The sequence below is a fragment of the Elephantulus edwardii genome, unplaced genomic scaffold (assembly GCF_000299155.1).
Source record: "Elephantulus edwardii isolate Elephantulus edwardi_28Jun2011 unplaced genomic scaffold, EleEdw1.0 scaffold00130, whole genome shotgun sequence".
Taxonomy (NCBI): domain Eukaryota; kingdom Metazoa; phylum Chordata; class Mammalia; order Macroscelidea; family Macroscelididae; genus Elephantulus; species Elephantulus edwardii.
The window spans coordinates 4,303,535-4,317,704 of record NW_006399880.1 but is presented as its reverse complement, the minus strand read 5'-3'; the positions used below and the strand labels follow the sequence as shown (position 1 = coordinate 4,317,704).

Here is a 14,170-nt window from a genome sequence, read left to right as displayed (position 1 = left end):
CTCTCTCTCTCTCTCTCTGGTTAGGCTAGTGACAGAACCTACAGGTATAATAGTTAGAAGGCATGAACCTTACATTCTTGTCACACCCATAACAAACTTGGGTTGCCAACAGGGCAGAGATTGTTACTGCTGCATTTTACTGATCAAAATAACCCTAGCTACATTTGTTGTGAGTCCGTCATGTCACCTATCATGACCTAACATAGTCTGCTAACCAATGGTTGGAGGATTGAGTCACCCAGAAGTACCTTGGAAGAAAGGGCTGTTAATCTACTTTAAAAAACCCAAAGGAGCACAGTTCTACTCTGACACACAAGGGGTCACCATGAGTCAAAATTGGCCTGCTGGCAACAGGTTTTCACCTTTCCTGAGTCTGTCTGCTGGTGTGTTAGACACTTTAGATTCTGTGGCTCATTTAGTCCTCACAATGCACGTTATAGGGAAGAAACAATGAACAGTTGTACTCCTCATGTGAGAATTTTGGACTCAGAAAGGGTGACCTCCCAGATCATTCAGAAGGATAGTGGCAGGATGGGATATAAGCCCCAAGATACTAAGGACTGGCACATCCTGAATGCCTACTCTGTGCAATGCACTCTAAGCTAATTTTGCATGCAATGTTCCCATTTTCCAGATGAGAAAATTGAGGCACTGAGAGGTTAAATAACATGCTAAAAGAGCACAGCTGGTCATTAGGGGCAGGACTGGATTGCTGCTTGTCTCCCCAGCCTTTTATCCCAGACTCAAACCTTTCCCCACCCCGCTGCCTCCTTCTTTGAAAGCTCCCATGCTCACCTCTCTCTACAGAAGCAGCGTCTGGAACAGCTGGTTTGGCGACCCCTGTGCAGTCTGTCCAAAGCCCTGGCTGGTCCTCAAAACCTTATCAAGAAACGCCTGGACAAACTGCTGGACTTTGAGAGATTGGAAGAGAAGCTATTGGAGGTGGGCAGCGTGACCTATGAGGAGGAGGCTGTCCGGCACACGTACCAGGCACTCAACTCTCTGCTGGTAGCTGAGCTCCCCAAGTTTAACCAGCTGAGCATGCAGTGGCTGGGCCAGATCCTGCGCACCTTTGTGGTCTTACAGCAGGACTTTGCAAAGCAAGCACTGCAGAGAGCGGAGAGCAGCTCAGTCCAGGTAAGGTCTCTTAGATGGGGCCACTGCTGGCTAGTGGGCAGTCAGGGCCTCACAACCTCATGAATCAGCTGTTTGCAGGAGCTGTAATGGAATGAAATTGAGCCTTCCAAACAGCCATTCAGGGCTGAGGGGGAGTCAGTGGAAACCTTTTAAGTATCCCTCATTCCTGACCTCTCCTGGTTCATGGAGTAGGAAGCAAGGATGGCATTGGGGTGACTGGGATGACTCTGGAGAGGAACTGGAGAAATAGCAGAGTGCAGGCCAATTCCTGGCCTGTTCAAAAGTTTAAAAGAGACAGGGGATTTCCTTGAAAACAGTCAAGAGTAAATGCCTCAACCTGGTGTTACTGCTGCTTTGACTTCTAGCAGCCGTCTCAGACTCTTGAGGGCTTCCTGGGTGCCTGCTGGGAGCACTTCTCTTGCATTATCTCACTAATCTTCCCCACAATCCTGCAACGCCTTACTATCCTCATTTCATCTATAAGGACACCACGGCACAGAGAGGCACAGCAACTTGTCCAAGGCCACACAGCAAAGAATAAGACTTGTGCCCTGGTGGCTAAACTTCAGAGTGTGGGCTCTGAATCACAGTGCTCACAGTGGGTGGCTCTGAAGGGGAAGCATGGGAAAATGACAGACGCTTGACAAACCTCCATGGCCTATCTTTGATTGTGGAATTCTGAAGATGGAGATTGATTTAGAAAGGACTGCTTCACTGCTTCCAGATCTTTCTCTTTTTCTCTGATGTCGAAATCAGAGCTGAGTGACCTATAGGCCTGACCTGAGAAGCAATTGAAATGCTCTTCATGTTGCATCCCAGAGGGCTTCCACATCTGGCTCCTAGCTTCTTGTTGCCTCTTAACTGGGCTCAGCTTTCCCCATCCACTCTTTTGCATGAGCATTCCTCTATTGTTCTCCTCTACTCACCCATCCAGAGCCCACACTGGGCTGCAGCCCCTCCCCTGCAGTACAGTGGGCTGTATCTCCTTCACACAGTCCTCCCTCAGCCTGGAAAGTCCCTCTCCATCATCTTCCCCCCTCCCCTTCTCAGTGTCTGGTACACAGTGGGAGCTCTCAGATGTGTGATGGATGGATGAGTCACCAAGAAGCCCAAAGCCTAAGAATCTTCCTTCTTAAAGGGCAAGTTCACCTCTCCATCCCTCATGCAGCAGCTCTTAAAATGTCCTGTAAGCATTTCTGCTTGGCTGGCTGATAAAGATTTTTCTCCTTGAAGAAGGCTAACACCAAGGTTTCCTCTCTTCTTGGCCCTCAGCAGTTCTTTGTACAGGGTTCTACCTCAGATACTCTTTGGACTAAATTAGGTCACCCCACAAAAATAAGCATTTCTCTTCCTCAGGAGTCCCTGGGAGGTACAGGCGGCTAAGTGCCCAACAACTAGCTGAAAGTTTGGTAGATCGAGCCCATGCTGGTTTCTTTGGAAGACAGACATGCCATCTGCTTCTGAAGTATCCCAGCCTCACACTCTGTGGAGCACTTCTGTTCTGTGCACATGGGGTCTCCAGGAACTGGAATTGACTTGACAACAAGAACACCATCTTTCTAGAAGGCCGAAGTGTGAATTTCTTTTGTGATCTCTTTGCTCTCCTCCAGACCTCAAGTTTTCTCTCTAGGGCTGCCAGACACCTCATATATAGGCTGAAATGTGCAAGTCTGGGGAGGGTTGTGGGATGCCAACTCTCAGGGAGATGAGCTTTACAAAGCATAGAATGATGGCAACCAGCGTGCTCCTTGGAGGCAAGAATGATGAGATTTGCCTCACATACTTCGGGCATGTTGTCAGGAGGGACCAATCCTTGGAGAAAGACATCCTGCTGGGAAAGGTGGAAAAGTGTAAGAGAGGATACTCTCAAGACAGATTGACACAATGACTGTAACAGTGGGCTTGGGTGGATCAGATGGTGGGGATGGCCTGGGATGGGGCAAGGTTCAGATCTTGTGTCGCTATGAGTTATAATTGACTCAGTGGCATCTACTAACAACAAAATGAGGACATTCAGATGCCATGCACTGTCTGGTTCTTTAGTATAGGATGCTGAGGTCTAGGGATTGGCTCCCACTGCCTTGCTGGGTCCCAAGGTCAGTTTCCTATTTCAGTGCCTGCAGAGCTTACCTGGTAGAAACCCTAATCTACTGCATCTAAGGGGTAGACAGATGTCTTAGTGTCACAAGCAAGAACCTTTGAGTTTGATGACAGGCAGAGAGTACATGTATCTGTCCACCATGTGGTCTCGCTTAACCCAAGATTGACTATTGAGATTCTTAACAGAGTTAGTTAGCGTCTTAGGAGGGAGCGTTAGTCAGGATGCCTTGGGTTACAAGTAACAGGAGCCCAAATCACACCAGTGTAAGTGTGAGAAGAATTTATTGACTGGGAGACCCAGAGGGTATCAAGCTCAGGCACAGCGACAGGAATAGCCAGATATTTCATATGTAGTTGATGTGATGTTATGTTATGTTATGTTATGTTATGTTATGTTATGTTATGCTATGCTATGCTATGTTATTATGTTATGTGCTGTCGAGTCACAGCCAGCCTGTAGACGACCCTCCAGTGGGTTTTCAGTGATAGTAAGTTGCACTGGAGGAGATGGCCCATCTTTCTCCCAAGGAACAGCTTGTAAGTTTGAACTACCTGCCTTTGGGTTGACAGCGCAACACCTTATCCACCAGCCCACTGGAGTTCTAATTTCCCATAGGTAGGACTATACAATATTTATTCCTTTACAACTGACTTATTTTCCTCAGCACTGTGTTGTCAAGATTCATCCGTGCCAGCATGTACCAGGGCTTCATGTCTCTTTATGGCTGAGTAATATTTCACTGTGTGTGTAGCACATTCTAGGCATCCATTCATCTACTGAAAGTTCACTTTTCCACTTTTTGTGACTAGTGATGCAATGAACATTTGTGTGCAAGAGTCTGTTTGAGTAAAAGGACCTGGTCTCAAAGGAATTTTGGGGTAGTTGTTATGTGCCATGGAAGTTGCCTGTGACTCATAGTGACACTATGTACAGTAGCACTGAAGCCTGCCCTGTCCCGAGCCAGTCTCACTGAGTCCGACACGCCTTCCTCCATTGTCCCAGTTACCAGGTCAATCCACCTTATCCGGGTCTTCCTCTCCTGTGCTGTCCCTTCACCCTTCTGAGCCTGATGTCCTTCTCCAAGTATTGGTCCCTCTTGGCCATGTGCCCAAAATATGTGAAACAGAGCTTCAAACTCCTAGCTTCCAAGGAGAGACTTGGTTTCACCCTCTCCAAGACAGACCTATTTGTTCTTCTGGCAATCCATGGTATGTTCAATGCTCTTCTCCTGCACCATAAATAACTCTAGGGCATCAATTCTTCTCCCATCCTTAGTCATTGTCCCTCTTTCTGATGTATAACAAGTAATTGTGAAGACCATGGCCTGGATCAGGTGCACCTTAGTCTCTCAATGGACATCTTTGCTCTTTAGCACTTTGGAGAGAGCTCTGACAGCAGATTTCCCTAAGGTAATTTGTCTTTTGCTCTCCTGACTGCTGGTGCCAAGAGTGTTGAGATAGTAGACAGACAAAAAACAACAGGTGGCCATGACAATAAAGGGCATTTTAATGCACCTGGGGCTAGTAGGTTCGAGGGTTCTCTTCCCTCTCTTCCAAAGTAAGCTCTCCTGATGATGTCTGTCCCCCTCTTAGCTGCCCCACTACCGTGTCTCGGAACCTGACTTCAGGAAGCTTGTGGAAGACGTGCTTGGCCAGACTGGTGACCAGCTGCGCTCCTTCCGAGAGAACTTTGAGAAAGTGCAGCCACCTCCCACCATACAAGTGAGTGAGTGCCCCAAAAGGCTGCTCTAGACTGCCGGCTGGTGAGACTCAATTCTCCTTTTCCTTTTGCTTCATTTTTCCAGAGTTTCCTGGTAGCCTTCTGTCCCAACTTCCTAGTGCCACTATAATAGAAACACTGCAAATGGGTGTCTTTAATAAACAGGTTTATTTTCTCAAATCCACTTAGCTATAATTCCAAGTTCTAAAAAAAGTATTTCTTAAAAAGGTGAGGAAGGTGTTTCTTAAGTCTACTTGAAAAGTACATCGTTCTAAGCTGGGTGGGAGAAAGACCTGGAAATCTATACTTTAAAAGGTTACAGTCAAGGAAATTCCACTGAGCAGTTCTTCCCTGTTGTGTGGGTTGCTGGAAGGCAAAACTGGTATGATAGCACCCAACACCACCACCTCCAAACTCCGCAGAACTGAACTGGCCACTCAGGACTAGAACCCCCCTGGATAGAACGTTGCATTCTGCATCCTCTGCAGCCTTCCATGGTGCGCTGTTGTTCCCTGCGTAGGTGGGCCCTGCCAGACTTCAGAAAAAAAGGCAAATGTTTGCTCTCCACAGGCTGTCACGCTCAGGCTAACATTGCACTGGTTTTTCCTCCTGGAAGCACTGAGCTATCCACGTGTGCTGCCTCCCCACAGGTGATGCTGACAGCCCTTGGTGCCCCCTTGTCTTGCAGGCTGTTTTAGTGATCCAGTGCTGCTCTAACAAAAATACCACAGTGGGCGGCTCGAAAAACCAATTCACTGTCTCAGTTCTAAAAGCTGGATATCTAACGCAGGGTCTAAGGTAGATGGATTCCTTTCTTGCTAGTAGTCCTCGGTGTTCCTCGCCTTATCATTGATTCTCCTGTGGCTTCTCCTACCCCATGTATATGTACATGTGTGTGTCTGTTTTGATCATTTTATAACTCAGAAACGATTAGGGGGAGGATCCACCCTACACGGGTGCTGTCTCCGTCATTGCTGTTGCTCAGTGCTGTCAAGTTGGTTCCCACTCCCAGCATCCCTGTGGACGATGATGCAGCTCTTTCCACTTGAGGTATTTGTGTTACAGCAGCACTCCGTACCTAAGGCGTTCCTCTACCGAAATGTTTTCATGAACATATAAAAAGGAAACCTTGTTTCCAAGCATTCACGGTTACAAGGGCCAGGAATTCAGCAGACATTTCGGGGAGTCACAATTCCATCCACTACAGATGGGTCGTTGCAGTCTCTAGCCTCTGCTTCCTGGGTCTCTGTGTCTAAATGCCCCCTTATAAAGATTCCACCCTCCCCCCAAAAGAAAAAGATACCATCCATTGGATTAGGGGACCCCACAATCCACCATGACCTCTTCTTAACTTTATAACAAGTGAAAAAGACCATGTTTCTAAACAAAGACCCAGACACCACATCGAGTCAGTTCCAACTTGCAGTGACCCTGTGGGACAGAGTAGAACTGCCATGTGGTGTTTCCCAGGCTGTACTCTTATGGAAGCTGATCTTCAGGTCTTTTCTCCTGGGAGTAACGGGTGGGTTTGAACCATTAAGCTTTCAGTTACTAGCCAACCGTTTAACCACTGCACCACCAAGGTGACTGACACTCATTTATTGCTGTGGAGTCAGGACCAACCTGTAGCTAGCTGCCCCTCAGGAAAGTTTCTAAGGCTGTAAATCGCCAGGGTGGATATTGGCCATTTTTTTCTCAAGAAGCCTCTGGTGGATTTGAATCGCCAGAGAGGTGCAGCCTTTAGATGAGCAGCGTAACTCCCAATACTCCAGAGCTCCCTTTTAGGTGCTAAGAACAAGTATTTCTCATCGACCAGTCACCAGTTAGAGAGGGAACTGTTGTTGCAATCAGGATAGGCTCTTGCCTAGGGTGACATAGCCGTGAACTGCCGAGGTAGGACTGTTCGTTCTCTGCGTGTGAACAAACTTTGGGGCTGACTTTCTGCCCTAATCTGAACCTCGATTACTGTCTCCGTCCCTCCCCTCCACAGCCACTCCTCCCGGGAGCCGAGCGCCAGGTGCAGGCCCTCCTGAGCAAGTATGGCCCTGGGAAGCTGTACCAGGTGACCAGCAACATCAGTGGGACTGGGACGCTGGACCTGACACTACCACGGGGCCAAGTTGTGGCCCTCCTTCAAAACAAGGACACCAAAGGCAATAGTAGCCGTTGGCTGGTGGACACTGGTGGTACGTATGGCACCCCTTTCTTTTTTTCTCTGGGAATCCATTCGAAGGAAGCTAATGGGGGGGGACACGAGCACTCTTGTTGGGCCAGAATCTGGCTGTGTCAGTGCAGGACGGGAATTAGCCCATGTGAGAAATGCAGGGCTTGTGACGAAGTGTAGGACTCAGCATGACTCAGCAGTAAGTGAAATACCATCAAGAGGCAGCCAGTCTTTCTTTAAAGCATCTCTTATCAAGCACGTATGGTGTGTTGAGCCCCCTGCAAGTAATATGAGAACCCTGCTTTAGGAACCTCATAAATGGTATCAGCATCACCCTGAAAGTTTCATTGTATACTTGGATTCTGGCTACATTAATAGAAGCCTGATGTCCAGAATGAGGGAGGAGATTATCCTGCCCCTCCACACCCCCTTGGGTCATGCTGCTGCTCAGACGTGGATACCCCATGTGGTGGTCCTGTAGGAGGAGATGGTTGTGAGGCCCAGCAGAATGCAGCATTCTCCCAAACTGGAGCATGAGACCACAAAATAAGCATTACACTGGATTATTATTAAGAGGATCTGTGTAGAGTTTCCTTCTATACATGAAACAATCCAGGCCCTTCTTAACTCTGGTTTGTGGTGTGACCTCATGTAAGCCAGACAGGGATGGTGCTTCAGAGGGTCCTCAGTTGCTGATGTTTTGGATGTCAATCACCAGCCCTTTGTTCTGAGGCGCTTCTGGATGGACTCAAACCTCCACTGTTTCACTTAGCAGCCAACAGTGTAAATATTTGTAACATCCAAATCCCAAACCAAACCAAGTTGCCACTCAATGGTTTCTGACTCCTGGTGAGCCCATGTGTTTCAGTGCCTTCCACAGTTCTCATTATTGTACCCTTTCAGAAGCCAATCACCAGGCCTTTATTCTGAGGTGCCCTGGATAGATTTGAACCATTGATATTTCGATAGTCCTGATCTTAACTCTTTGTGCCACTCAGGGGCCCCTTTGTACCAATCAGGGACTCATTCCCTTCACCACTACACCCTCCCCACCCCCCAGATATTTCTTCCCTAAAGACTAGATTGAGGAGCTGTTACTGATTTTTATTTTATTATGTATTATAAAACTCTAAAATAAGTCCATACACCAGTAATTTTCTTCATTTTATTGAGTAGTACATGGCAACGTTTTTTAAAGTAGATCTATTAAAAAGCTAATTAAACAGTCCTGATTAAGCTGAAATCACAGAGGGGTACTCTCATGAGTCCAGTTGGGGAAATGGGGATTTCAGGTAAGACCCCTGGGGCCAAGGAGTCCCCGTCCTGGCTTTCTGCTAACTGCAGGATCTTGGAAGTACGTGGCCTTCCCCACTCCTTGAGTCAACCGTAAAACAGGTAACGGAGCCATCCTTTCAGTGTTGATGTGAAGACTAGATTCTTAAATGCTCTTCCTAGCCCCTAGCAAGCTCTCTGGAAGTGGTGGCCATTGGTAAGGACAGCAACTAGAACAACAACAGTAGTTACTACATTAGGAGGATTTGGGGTGCTTGGAGAGAAGGGCTGTGCCAGGAGAGGAATAGTCTTGCCTGAACGGCCACTAGAGGAGAGCAGGGGCCAGCGATGTCAGCACCAGGAAAGGAGTCCCAGGAAGAGCTGCTGTGTAGGGCTCTTCTCACGGAGCAAGCTGCCTTCATAGGGAATGAGTCCTCTGCAAGCAAAGCTAGAGATAGTAAGTGGTGGGAAGGAGGCTTGCTTTTGAGGTTCTGAGATGACCTTGAGTGGTGGCGGTATTTGCATCCATTGACTGCCTCCAACCCCTGCCATGGGTGGTGAAGATGGCCAGTGGTGGAATAATGCTCTGTGTGTTCCCTAGGACAGCGGGGGTATTTGCCTGCTGGGAAACTGGAACTTTACCATGTTGTCCCCAATGAGGAAGAGCTCAAGTGGCAGGCGGGTCCACATGAGGACCCCCGACCTCTAACTCCAGAACCCACTGCAGCCCCAGTTTCCTCTGTACCAGCCGTGACCCAGGTGAGTAGAGGGAGGAGGGCATGCCTCCCATGGTCCCTTGTCCTCAGGCTTTGATTTTCCTCCTCTGTCACATACACCTGTCACATGTCAATGTCCTGACCAGGGGGTGGGGTGGGGAGCTATATGCCTTTGAGTTGATTCTAAATCACAGTGGCCTTAAGAGAGAGAGTTGCCATGAGCTTAAGTTGAGTCAGTGGTACCCAACAACAACAACAACAGGACAAAGTAGCGCTGCCCCAGAGGATTTCCTAGACTGTAATTTTATGGAAGCAGATTCCCAAGTGTTTTCCCCTGTGGAACCACAGATAGGTTTGAACTGCTGAACTTTCAGTTTGCCACTAAGTGCTCAACAACTGCACCACCAGGTTGGCCAAGCACGGACTGGGGGAAATGTGTCCTGGGGCACATTTCAGTGTGATTTCCCCTGCCCACCATCGGTAAAGAGCTAACTCCTTGTATCTCTCCTCCCACCAGCAAGGCCAGTAAGCTTCCTCTGTCCGTCCATTCATGAGTCCAATCATATTCAGTCAGACCCTGTGCTGGACGAGCCACATAATGATGGCCACAAGTAAACTATTGTCCTTGCTAGCCTCGTATGTCCAATTCCGGATATGGGGAGTACAGAGATGAGTAAAATAATCCCACGGATGTTTATTAGACATAGCAATCATGTGTGCTATGCCAACTGCTCCATGGGAGAAAGACAAGCAGTCAACCCATGTGCGATTTACTGCATTTGAAAACTCACTGGAGGGTCAGCTATGAATTGGTCCTGACTCGACAGTAAGTGACAACTGCCCTGGGTGGAGAAGAGACCCTTGGTGACTTTTCTGGATTGATATGATGGAGGGGCTGTGCTGGGGTGAAGATGGGGAAGAAGAGCTCTCCAGGGAGCGTGCACAGTACACGTAAAGGCCCAGTGGCAGGAAGGACAGGGCTGTGTGAGGAGCTGACAGAGCTGGGGTAGCTAGGGAAGGCCAAGGAGTCATGTGGATCAGGAGTCGCTGAAGAGAGGCAGATCCTCGTGGTCTGAGAAGGACATCAGTCTTTCTCTTAAAGACAGTGGGGACCTGTATGTGAATGTCTATAGTAGTTACTATTCACAATAGCCCCCCAAATGGCAACAACCCTAACGTCCGTAAACTGGTAAGTAGATGAACAAAATGTTTATTTCTACAATGCACACCTATACAGTGGGAGCTGTCATCAAGCCGACCTACTCCTGGCAATCCCATGCGTGTCACAGTGGAATTGTGCTTCATAGGATTTCAGTGGTTTTTTTAAAAAGTAGGTCACCAAGCCTTTCTTCCAAGGACCCTCTTAGATGAACTTGCACTTTAATTCCCTGGTTAGCAGATGAACATGTTAATCTTATGCATGACTCAGGGACTCTGGTGTAATATTATTTTGATAAACAAGGTGACAGAGTACTGATTCAAGCTACAACATGGCCAGAACTTGACAACATCATGCTAAGTGAAAGAATCCAGTCACAAAAAGCCATTTCTATTAAATGTCTAGGTAGACCAATACAGAGAGATAGGACATACGCTTGTGGCTGCCAAGGGCTGGGAGAGGAGTGCCCCAGGAGCCCCCACCCCAGGGCTTCATGGGGATGGAGAGCCAGGTCACTGCTCTGCTCACACTAGGTTCTTTGGGAATGTGAGTTCATGCTGCTCTGTCCTATCTTTGCTCATCAGCTAGAGCAGCCAAAATTTAGGCCCAAAGCGGGGCACGGGGACCAGTCTTCTGAGAGGGGTGCAGTTCCCTGGGGTCCCAAGACCTGCAGAACCGTCCATGGGGGTGGTGGAAACTCTGCCATCGCCTTTTACCTTGACACAGCTGCCCATCTGCCCAAACACATCAGCTCCTTCCTTCCTCCTTATTGCTCTGAGGCTTCACTCGTAGTTGCTACTGTGCGCTGTTGAATTGGTACTGGCTCAGGGCTGACCTTCCAGAAGGTTTTCAGAGGCATTAAGGGGGAGAGACTCCCATCCTTCGCCTGGGGAGCAACTGAGAGATTTGAACCATGTGCCTTTGGGATTGCAGTGCAACTTCTTATCACTAAGCCACCAGTAAGAATAAAAGAGAAAGAAATAAAATAAATGAGAAAGCAAATAATAGTAACAGTAACAGTAAATGATAGAAAAAACCTTGCACTTCCTGCCCCCTTTGCTTTGTATCAGGTACTGTGAAACCCCAGCATTTATTTGATTTCTACCACTACCCAGAGGAAGAATAGCATTATTTCCATTTTTCATTGAGGCTCAGAGGGATTCTGTATTAGCCTAATAAATGCCCCTCACTCCACTTGTCCCTGTATTCAAAGCCTTTCCCTGAACAGTATCCAAGACATCCAACCTCCATCCCTCCTCTTCACAAGGAAACCACCAGGGCAGGCAGAAGCGTTAGACCTGGGGAAGGGGAAGGTGTGCATCCTCACCTCACTGAGGTGGCAGTGGTGGGCCGAGGCAGGCAGACCTCTCAGTGCACATTATAGTTCTGCTGTGTGATTTAGAACTGGTTCCTGGACTTTGAACCTTCACACCTTTATTGGAAAAATAGAGTGAATAGCATTACAGAATTGGTGTGAAAACACAAACCAGGTAAAGTACTAGAACAATGCCTGTTGCATAGTGGGTATTGACTGCAGTGGTCCCTGTCTTAACACACAATGGACGTGGGAGGTCATGGCATCCAGCAGAGGGAACTGGACAGAGGGCCTATCTGGGCTTCAAGGTCTGCTTGCTCACCTTGACCTTCTCGGTGTCCCTCCTCCCTGTTTCAGGTGGTAGCAGCGTACCCCTTTGTGGCCAGAAGCAGCCATGAAGTGAGTCTGCAGGCTGGCCAGCCGGTGACAGTCCTTGAAGCCCACGACAAGAAGGGGAACCCAGAGTGGAGTCTCGTGGATGTGAACGGACAGAGGGGCTATGTGCCTTCGAGCTTCCTGGCCAGGGCCCCAAGCCCAGCTCCATGGGGCTGGAGACTGCCCTCCTAGATGTCCACCTTGGAGCCCAGGGATGGGGAAGCTTGGACTGTGATTTCAGAGAGGAAGGAAGCAAATAAAATGTGGGAGTAGGAGAAGAGATCAGGCTAGGTTGAGGTGTAGGGCACTAGAGGCAGCCAGAAGAGGCAGTGGGACTTCCAGAGAGCTTAAGGCAGGTGGTATTCCCAGGGCTCCAAGCAAGACCACTTATGTCCATATAAAGAGGTGGTCACAAGTGGGGGCCACCACACCCTGGATGGCAGGTCACAGCCAATTGGCCAGGATGTGCACACAGCTCTGGTCAGTCTGTCCTAGTCCCCATCCAGACCTGCCTGTGAGGGTACGTCACCCATGTGCGTACCATGAGTTTGCAGATATAGACACCTGCCTGGCCTATAGTTCACCTCTGAGATGTGACATCAGGAGACACCACAGCTGAGCAACTCCTCTCCTCCCCAAGGCCTGCTTAGAGGGGGAGCTCTGGGTGTGTGGGTGCTTCAGCAAGGCTCCCAGGAGATTTTTGTCTGGGCCCTGGGAGTGCGTGTGATCAAGTCACAGTTCTGGAATGTGCGTGGGCAAATAAATGCAGGGCTTGATTCATGGAAGAAGGGATTTTGGGGGCGTGTTAGGTGGAGCTCATGGGCTGTTGGTTGCAGTTGTACACAGTAGCTGTGTTCTTTGAACTAGGGACCAGTGGTATGCAAATCTTAGAGGAAGCTCTGGGAAGCAGGTGAATCACGTGTGGTGGGTGGGGACGTAAAGTCTTGGTTTCTGAGGAGCAGGGGAGCCAGGGGGGAATCCCAGGTGGTTCTAAGAGACCAGCGAGGGCTGGGAAGTAGCAGTAGATATGATGTCCTTGGCTCTGTGTGTGGCCTCAGACATGACGCCACTTCAGTTTTCCTGTCTAAAAACGTCTAACCCCCAGGGCTGTAATTTGAATGACTTGAAGAAGTGAAATCTTCCTGTATACTATGACATGTGAGGCCAGTGTTGACCATTGGTAGCAGGTGACACAAGCACTGGTCTGAGGATGTCCTCAGCCATCAGCTGGCACAGGCTGGCAAATAGAAACTTCCACACTGCTTTCCCATGCCCATGCTCACTGCAGACATTAGTAATCAACATGTATCCTTTACCACAAACCTCGTTTCTACTGTAGGATCCTTCAGATACCTTATTATAGGTAGCCTATCTCTTGAACTCCGAGCCCAAACCTATTGTTCATCTCTTTGTAGCGTGGGAATGGAAGCCCCTCAAAACAGTTCCTGTTCATGGAAGACTCACCCATTCAGGCATTTCTGAGGACAGACATCTGTGCTTCCTCCTCTCTTCGTTGGTACTTTGCAATAGAGCCGCTGTAAAACTCACAGGAGTGGGAAAAGGTGATCTTAATGCAGACTACAACTCTTGAAGCCAACCCAGGTCAGAATGTATGTCAAAACAGGCAGTTCAAATTTGTTTCCAAGGCCCAGCTCAGTGTTATTTTAACCGCAGTGCCTAAAGATGTTAGCTCTGGTTTTTGAAGGGCTTTTTGAGAATCATTTGTGTATTTTTTGAGATTTTGTGTCAGACAGCCAGTAACTTTCCTCTTCTGGGCTTGTGAAGTGTGAATGCTCAGCACGAGAGAAACTCAGTCCCACGATCCGGTTCCCAGCCCCAGACTCACTTGACAGGATACTCTTGTTTCAGTTTCCTTTCTCTTTCCTGCTCAGATTTGTTGTAAAAACAGGAAGTGTAGTGGAACAGATAGTACCGGTGGAGCCCCTGAAGGGCTAGCATGGTGGTGGGCTCCAGCTCATCACCCTTACCAGGATCCCACCCCAGAGATCCAGCTGGAGTGGTCTGGGTTGTGGACTGGGCTGTGGGGCTGGTAAGAGTCCTCCCAGGGATTTTTAATGCATGGCAAGAGGTGCACACTTGGAGATTCAGCAGTCTAGGAGATAGACCCGAACTCAGACATCTGTGAGCTGTTGGCTCCCACGGACCTGCCTCAGCTTTGTACTGGATGATTTGAAAGGCCTCTTCCAAACAG

General features: G+C 48.6%; 1 protein-coding gene across 1 annotated transcript in view; it reads left to right on the top strand.

Annotated features, from left to right (window-relative positions):
* ARHGEF37 (Rho guanine nucleotide exchange factor (GEF) 37) overlaps positions 1-12,150 on the top strand; it is a 59,299-nt gene extending 47,149 nt beyond the window's left edge. The window contains exons 8-12 of the mRNA XM_006893750.1: positions 808-1,137; positions 4,831-4,959; positions 6,948-7,143; positions 8,995-9,152; positions 11,941-12,150. Of these exons, the coding sequence (XP_006893812.1) occupies positions 808-1,137; positions 4,831-4,959; positions 6,948-7,143; positions 8,995-9,152; positions 11,941-12,150 (1,023 nt within the window). The remainder of the gene's footprint in view (positions 1-807; positions 1,138-4,830; positions 4,960-6,947; positions 7,144-8,994; positions 9,153-11,940) is intronic.
* Positions 12,151-14,170: the final 2,020 nt, after the last annotated feature.